Source organism: Aulostomus chinensis, chromosome 10, assembly GCF_037954235.1.
Source record: "Aulostomus chinensis isolate RoL2024-O1b breed Wild chromosome 10, RoL_Achi_v1.0, whole genome shotgun sequence".
NCBI classification, from domain to species: domain Eukaryota; kingdom Metazoa; phylum Chordata; class Actinopteri; order Syngnathiformes; family Aulostomidae; genus Aulostomus; species Aulostomus chinensis.
In genome coordinates this window covers 19,737,561-19,746,528 of record NC_141329.1, presented here as the reverse complement: position 1 = coordinate 19,746,528, position 8,968 = coordinate 19,737,561, and the positions used below count along the sequence as shown (strand labels likewise).

The 8,968-nt window shown below is 41.4% G+C and overlaps 1 protein-coding gene across 3 annotated transcripts in view; it reads right to left on the bottom strand.

Annotated features, from left to right (window-relative positions):
- ift80 (intraflagellar transport 80 homolog (Chlamydomonas)) overlaps positions 1 to 8,968 on the bottom strand; it is a 44,065-nt gene that overhangs the window by 8,732 nt on the left and 26,365 nt on the right. For all 3 annotated transcript variants that reach the window (XM_086216325.1, XM_086216324.1, XM_086216326.1), the window contains 2 exons: positions 2,872 to 3,051; positions 1,580 to 1,698 (listed from right to left, as the gene is read on the bottom strand). In XM_086216325.1, coding sequence (XP_086072451.1) covers positions 1,580 to 1,698; positions 2,872 to 3,051 — 299 coding nt within the window. The remainder of the gene's footprint in view (positions 1 to 1,579; positions 1,699 to 2,871; positions 3,052 to 8,968) is intronic.

The following is an 8,968-nucleotide window of genomic DNA, read 5'->3' as shown; positions in this document are numbered from 1 at the left end:
GAGACATTCGAACAATATGATAATATAATGAAAGAAATGCCCATATTTCTTTTTCTTTCTAATATGATTAAATCTGGGTGGCACGGTGGTGCAGTGGTCCGCACTATCGCCTCACAGCAAGAAGGTTCCAGGTTCGAGCCCTGGCTCCATCACAGGATCTTTCTGTGTGGAGTCTGCATGTTCTCCCTGTGCCTGTGTGGGTTCTCTCTGGTAGGCTGATTGATACACTAAATTGACCGTAGGTGTGACTGTGAGAGTGAATGGTGATGGTCTCACAGCCACACCTACAGTCAATTTAGAGTATCAATCAGCCTCGTCCCCTCTTGATGTCTTTGGACTGTGGGAGGAAGCTGGAGTACCAGAGAGAACCCACACAGGAACAGGGAGAACATGGAGACTCACACAGAAAGATCCCATGCTACAGCTGGGGCTCAAACCTGGAACCTTCTTGCTGTGAGGCCACAGTGCTAACTACTGCACCACCGTGCCGCCCCACAGAGTCAACCCAAATCAACAAAAAAAAATGCTTTAGCAAAAGTTCTGAATGCTTACTCCCACTCAGGTCATTGAAATGCCTGAATATTCCAGATAACTACATAATCTCATAGCACATCAACAATGATTATCCACTGAGGGCCACAACCAAAATCTCTGGGCTTGCGGTGCAGCAGCACATATTGCAGACTTTATCTTCCTTGTGCTGATTATAGTTTATGGTCCGATTAGCAACTTGTGATAAAAAAATGAAGTTGGAGTTGACAGAAAATGTCTGTAATAAACTGTTTCACTCATAGATGAATGCAGATGAGCTAAAACCGTTCATTGTCGTTCCATGAAGCAGACACATTGTGATATTGCTTTTCCATCACTCCGCTTCTAGATATTCGATGAAACAAGACCTATGACAATGGTCTGTATTTCCCTGATGATAAGCATCACATTTGTACCCTGAAGCCTTTTTGCGCATGACTACTATTACATGAGTTCTTCCTGTCATTTGTAATAACCAAAGAGGTTGTGTTTCATGTTTATTTCAAAAAAAGATTCCTAAGATTTTATGTTTTTTCCATTGTTAAACAGAAGAATTATATTCCCGTGTCTTTATTATCTCTGAATATACGCTAGTAGGATTTAAGCCACGCATTCTGAAAAAGACTCCTTTCTGCTGGGCTCATTTGGACATAATTTTCCAGATTAGCTGGCTATAAAGGAGGATACACGCAACTGGAAGATTTATGTGGATTACATAAAAATTAAAGAGTACAATCAATCTTACATTGAAGACAAGAGCAAGTTAGCTACAGTATTGCGGTGTGGTTTTATCTTTTTTCATTTTATTGAAAATGTATGTTTCTGATATAAATAGAGAAGCCATACAAATATAAGACAGTAAAAAATGCTTTTAAGCACAACATCTGAGTTTAGCAGCATATTTTTATGAATTTAATTTTTTTCTAGATTTTTGCAATTGCTGTACATTATATAAGTTCTTGAAGACATGCTTAGGATTTAATAAATTACAGTAAATAGAGAATATGACAGTCCAGAGGAGGCAAACAAGGAGAAGTGAGGTACTGACTTGTAAATGTAGCACTGCAGAGAAGTGGCAACTACCAGGTGACCGTACGCAAGTGACGCTTTGATGACACGATCTCTGAACTCCAACACGTCCACTGCATCGTTCATCACATTCCTCACCTGAGAAAATACAATGTGGAGAGGGACACACAAAAAAAAAGAAAAAAAAGAAAAGATTAGTCGAATCAAAAGTTTCTGGACAAATTTTATACTACTGAACATTAAACATGCAAACAACAAAAGACCAACACTCGCTTCAGAAGTAGAGGGTCATCCACAGCCACATATATTTTTCAAATATACACAGGAAACAGTACATAATATGTCCAAGTATATGTAGGGCAACTGTGGTCAGGGAGAGCAGTTTTTACTGTTTGAAGTGCGTGCGTGTGCAGGTTGGTGTTCATTTTTTCACCTGCACAGATAAATACTTCCCTACTAGCTCCCTCTGTGAATGAATGAAAGGGCCTTTTCCAGCACCAGGTGAAAGGTGGGTTTATTTTTACAGCTTTACAAATCTTTCTCCTCTGCCCCCCTCCGGAACGCCAAATTTACATGCAACACAACCAGGAATAAAAAACATTTGACCGCAAGGTGGTAAATTTAGCTGGCTGATTCACAAACCACTGGCAGATGTGCACTTTTAAAAAGGACTAGGAGGAGGAGAGGGGGAGGAGGGAGACAGAAAAATGCCTGCGAGGCTGAAAATAAATGACTGATGACCCATGTTTGTTTGGTTTACACTAACTGTACTTGGTGAAGATGTCCATGGCTAACGTGCCTTGGCACACATGCATGTACCTCTGTAGATACTTGTACGTTTCCTTGTCTAAAAGTGTATGTGTGTGTGTACATTTGGGTGTGTTAACTGCATGTAAATGCTACCTTGTGGTGAGCTTGAGTTTAAACAGTACAGAATGGTGGAGCGAGGGAGGCAGCTAGACAGGCTGGTCATTGTCATTGCAGGACTGCCTGGCACACTGGGAGGGTCCAACTATAATATATGGCCACAAGTAGCCGGAGCCTGGGAAGCATTTACTTCTTCTCTACGTTGCATGTTTATTTCCCCTCCGAACAGTTGGCCTATGGCACCACAGCACATTTCTATCATTACGTTCGTGTTGTCAAAATCCGTCACTTTTTCTCTAAAGTTTTTTTTTTTTTACCTGAAGCGAACCCTTTCTCATGTAAAATAATTTCTCTTGTGACAGACTGACAATCAAGACATGACAGGAACAAGTGAGTGCATCTCTCTCTCTCTCTCTATCCCTCTCTTCTCTCTTCCTACTGTACCTGCATAGTCCTCCTCTTGGTAAGGGTGATCATAAAGTTCTTCCACTCCCAGTGTTGCTCCACCACATGAGCGAAGATGACATGCCCGTTACCACAGGCCCCGGCCACCTGGGTGCCGTCTGCAGACCAGGCCAAGCTGAACACACTGCCTGTGTTGGGTTTCTCCAATGCATAGGACCACTGGAAGGGCGGGTCAGCGGGAGAGAGAGAGAGAGAAAAAAAAAAGAAAGAAAGAAAGAGAGTGAGAACAATATAATTGATGGTTACGGGGATTTATGCACAATCTTTACAAAACATTTACCTGTGGGGAGGATTTGAGACTAAAAATAAACAGAAGTATAAAGAAGAGAAGAGGTGGGAGTTGCTTATGAGTGCAAACTCTGCTGGAAAGACGGGGGGCCAGTCACTCATTCATTGAGCTCTGATGAACTGTGAGACACTGAAGGAGCACACTCGTGCTCATAAACATACACTCTGCTATCCTCATCTACTGCACATGTGAGGGGAAGGGATAGAGGGGAGGGAAAGGGGAGGGTTTCTACATATGAGCCCCTAAAACCACTGCCAAAAGCTGATTAACAAGAGCTCTCCCTTCGTTTTATAAGAAAAAGTTGTAAAGTTTGGGGGGGGGGGCAAGATAGAGCAAGACAAAAGAAATAGAGGGAAGAGTTTTCCACTGCTCTGCTATGATGCATCAGCTAGACAGTGCATGTAGATGACCATCAGTGATAGAAAGAGATGCGTAGTTCCTTACAGTTTCCTAGTTATAGTATCCTCTGTCTATTTAGTCCTTTCCTTTGCTCTCTTTCCAGAACTTTTTCCTTCTCTTTATGCTTGTTTGCCTTAAGTCCGCTGTGGAGCATCACAATAACTTGATGTTTTATTCCCTGTGATTCAGTTAAGACAGCGTAGACCCGCCAGGAGTTAAACGTTTCGTTTTTCTTTTATTATTGTAGAATCACTCACATTATCATGCAACAGCAAGAGCATCAGTACCAGATTAAGGTAGATTTCATCTGAATATTTTATATGTTTTAATAGATTGTTCTTAACAGTTGTCTTTTGTTTTTGTTTGTTTTTAACTGTTGCACTGTCTACATTGTTGTCATTTAAATTTGTATATTATATTGCAGTTGTGTTATATATTTTCCTTCATAAGGGTCACAGACACAAATGAGCTATTTAGCTCACTCTGGTGTAACGATTTATAATATGCATGGTTCCTGAAGTATAAACCAATAAACTAGACTTAGTTTACATCTTATTCAGATAAAGCCTTCCATGTTTAGCTGCGCTCAAGTGGCATTTCCTGGACCCTATCTGTCAAAAGTGATGTTGATTTTCTCCCAAATACTCCTCTCAACTATCACAGTCAACCTTCCTCATCCACTCTTGGCACTCCAGGACCTCCTTCACTGCCTTAGGCACAAGTGGCTATAGCCAATTTGAGCAGGGCCAGGAGTTTCTTAGCTATGATCAGCCACACAAATACACACATTCAATGCTGTTAACTGCTTATGAAGGCAGAAAAGTGCTAATGTTAGCCTAAATGCTGCCTGCCTTGGAGAGACAAGAGTGGTGCAGCAGTCCAAGTGCTGCGGTGAAGCTCAGAGAAAAGGCCTCAGTGTGTTAGCTGTCTAATACACATGCAGCTGCGGGATGTGAGGTGTGGCGTTATTTCCTCTCTGTTGCCTTTGACAGGGCTAAAGGTAACAGTCGGCAGGCTACAGGTTACAGGCCCTTTGCTTTGATCTCTCTCCCCCCTCCTGGTCCGTCTACACACATATTTCTCAGCTGGTTTCGGTTAGCACCCTCCCAGCAGTTAATGTCATATCAAGACCCAAAATAGCTGTGGGAACTAAAAAAAAAGACCTTTACCAAAATGTAGACAAGCGATAGTTTGTTCAACTTAAATTAAATGGAATTTAATTACTTCCCCCTCCCCTTTTCCCTCAGCTCCAGTCTTCCTCACTCACACAACCCATTACAAAAATTAAGCTTTCTCAACAGATGCACACACACACACACACATGCACGCACGCACGCACGCTGTGGATATACTGTATATATACACACATGTATATATACACAAACATAAACTTTTATAAATACTCATAGATACATAGACATATATACACATATATCCATAGCGTTCTCTCTCTCTATCTATATATACATACACACACACACACACACACATATATATACACATATACATATATATGTATATATATGTATATACATATAAATATACATATATATGTATATATATGTATATACATATAAATATACATATATATGTATATATATGTGTGTATATATATATATACATATACATATATATATATTATATACACACACACACACACACACACAAATACTGTATACATATTTTTTCCTCTTTTAAACATGAGTGGAGATGTGCTTGCAGAGGCTCCCTGGTCTGGGCCAGCTTTTACAATAATAAGAGATGTCATCAGCTAACATCTTGAGATGGCCCGCTCTGTTACTGTTAAATCACCCACAGGGGGAAAGGAGGGGGGAGGGAATGGATAGATGGAGGGCCAGAGATGCAGCTGAATGTATACACCAGACTGTAATGAAGCAGGACATATGATATCTGCCAAAGGAGCACTGCTGGATCCATGCTTACCTAATGCTTTTAACATATTGAGCCATTTGACTCTAGAGCCAGCCAACAATCCAGAAAGTGAGAATGTGTGTGTGGGGAAAGAGGGATTGTCTTTGTGTGTGTGCAATAATTGTCCATGTATGCACCCAAATGTGTGCAAGAGAAGATGAGTGTAAGAAATTGTAAATAAAGTACACATTGGAATACAAGAAAAAGCTTAAATCAAAAGGAAAAATTGAGCGTGTGTATTTGTGTTTGCAGCATGGCTCAGTGGTAGAGTGGCCATCTAGAAACCAAAGGGTCAATGGTTCGATCCTCACTCACGAAGTATCCTTGATCAAGATACTCAGCCCCTAATTGCTCCTGATGGCCCTGCAACAGACTGGCAACCTGTCCAGGGTGAACCCCGCCTCTTGCCCAGTGTCAGCTGGGATAGGCTCCAGCCCCCCTGCGACCCTTAATAGATAAGCGGCATTGAAAATGGATGGATATATGTGTGTGTGTGTGTGTGTGTGTGTGTGTGTGTGTGTGTGTGTGCGTGTGTGTCTGTGTGTTTGTTTTCAAGGGGAAGCAAATGTGACTTCATCGGTCCCTCCCGTGACTGTCCAGTGTCTTAAGATAAGTGTAAGCGTGTATCATGTATAAAAAAAAAAGGTGAAAATCCTCCAGCCTGTCAGAGCTGTCAAGCAGTGTCTGATTGTGGGACAAGAGTTTGGGGGTTGGAGTTCCTACTGCTCTCCTGAGAGGGACAACCAGGGCTGGCAAACAAGAAACCTCGGACAGAAAACTTTTTTTCCAGAGAAGCATTCAACTAAAAGATCTCAGCATGTAACCTTCCTTGATCTACCTTTTTTTGGTATTCATTCCGTCTCTCCTTTAGTGAAAAGCTTAGCTGAAGAAACGTCTTTTTACTGGTCATGAAACTGGTTCAACATAGGAGACTTAACCGTCTTCAGGGCTTATCCATAGCAAGACAAAAAGATTGGAAAATATCATGGACCACTTCCTCTGTCATAGTTGGAAAACAATACAAATGTGTATCCCTAACTGTCAGCCGGTATGTGTTTTTGGTCTCAGAAGATTTAACTTGTTCTGATATCACTTGTTTCCTTGCTTGAAATTGTCCATAACCTATGAATTGAAAATGCATCCATGAAGTAACAGTTACATGTATGCCAGAATGGTTCACTGCACAATGCTGCAGGCTTGCCACAGGGGAATTATTTCAGTCTTCATTCTCCACCCCTTCTGTTTTCTGCAATTTTCAGTGTCCCCCTCAAGATGTGAACAACATCAAATCCTGAACTAACAAGGTAGAAGTATACTGCATGCTTAGAATGGAAGGTTTTGACAAAGATTTCGATTGTAAAATAAGGCGGGTCTGTTAGGGTATTTCTGTGAATACCGTCGCTGCCTCCTGGGCTTAGTACCGCCCACGACAATTATGATTAGCTTACAGAAATGCAAACACACCAGGGTGTTTTTTTTCCTGCTATAGCAGAATGACAACAGGTTGAGCCAGACGTTTCTCCTGCGCTGGTGTTGAGGAAACGTCTGGCTTTATTTATAATAAAAGACTGCATCTGTGCTGTGTGATTTCCTCTGTTGTTATTTAGAATGAGCAGTCACAAAGATAATGACAACATCAATTTGGCCTCCAAACACCACTGCTACAGCTTTGTTTTGGAGACTGTTTTTCTCACTCACACAACAATGTCAGGCAGACATTGTCAGATTTTGAAAAAGGAGGTTATGGCAGTAATCAAGGGGTAAATGAACAGACTATGAAGTGGAAAGGAAAGATGAATAGAGAGGAAGCAGAGGGCACTGGGAAGAGGTGAATCAGTCAGCTGTAATTGCTTTTATCGAAGCCAAAGAGCTAGAATATCAGTGGGTGCAGAATAAACAAATATTGAATGGAAGGAGAATAAAAATGAAGGGCAACCATCAAGCAGACTCGCTTAAAAAAGTGTGTAATGGTTTAAATGAAGATTTAGGGAGGGCAAGAGGGATGTGGAAGTCCACTCAGTGGTCACTGAACCTTGTCTGTCCATAATGGGCAGCTTTGTGGCCAGAGAGAAGGTGACAGACATGACGTGTAGTTCTTAGCTGAGCTGTGGGAGAGAGAGGGGGAGACCCCTAAAACTTACAATGGGCTTATACACGCAGACTAGGTACATATAGCAGCAGTGCATGGGTCTGCATGTATGTCTAAGTACACACTTTGATGCAGGCAGAAACACCTATGCCAACACATACAGTAAGTATACAAGCTCACACATACACACGCATGTACTTGTGTCAAAGACATGGCAGAAGACCAAGTCTGGAAGTCTAACACTTGCGATGATCTCTCTGAGCACCAAACAAAACACCCACACACACATCCTGTGTGTGTTGACGTGTGTGTGTTAATGTGACTCAGACGCACAGACGTTAGTTGCATATAGGTGACAAACCCTGGAGTGCTGAACTGCTAAAATGATACTGTGGGATGCAGTAATATTGCAAAGAAAATGTGATGCTGCTACTGGACTGTATCTTCACCATATTTGGTAGAGGAAGTTTGCATCTCTTTTTTTTTGTTTCAAGAACAGACCTGAACGATGATCCACAGATCCTGGCGTGCACCATCAAGCCCACCACTGGCACACGCAGACATACAATCAAGGACACTCTGGAGACAAAAACATATATGCATGCACACACAAAAAACACATCCAGTGAATTCTATGACTGTGGATCCTGATCTCCCCCCTTCCTTCCTTCTCTGCACTTCTTCAGCATTTCTTGAAATATGTTTACCATTACGACTGGCAGGTGTTACGGGCCTGCCCCCTTGTCTCCATTGTTGCCCTGCAGCCACAGCCAAATAAGGAGGCCTGCAAAAAGGCTATGTCAAAAAAGATTTTACTCAAAGACAAAGATGTTCTTACTCTCAAAACCCCCAAAATTACAGTCCATTCTTCTATCTATAGGCACCCACTGGCTTTAATTCTCAACATGCTCCTCTGTATAGAAGCATTCATATACTCTGGCCCTTTTGTTTTGCAGTTGTCTTCTGTCTTTTTAGATATTACACCACAGTTAATGTGACATTCCATCCGTCTTTTTAGCATCAAATCTTCCTTCCCCGTAGCCTTGTAATGTTGCTGGTGTCCTTTGTGTCCTATTCACTGAGTAGCATCTGTGCTTGGCTTGAATTGTGATGGATTCAAACACTGAACGGTTTTCCATACCAGAGAGAAGACGAAACAAGTAAAGTTCTAACGTTTTTATGTATAATTTGTTTATGTAAGCAATTTTTTTACACTCACTTCACACTGACGCAATATATATTCATATTTTAATTTTCGTTTTTAACCAAATATCTGTTTTGGTAACAGGTTGTATGTGGACAGTGAAAGTCATGGAGATTTAGCTCAAGCTCTGGAGTGGTTTAATGGGTTTAGGCAGAAGTTGAGA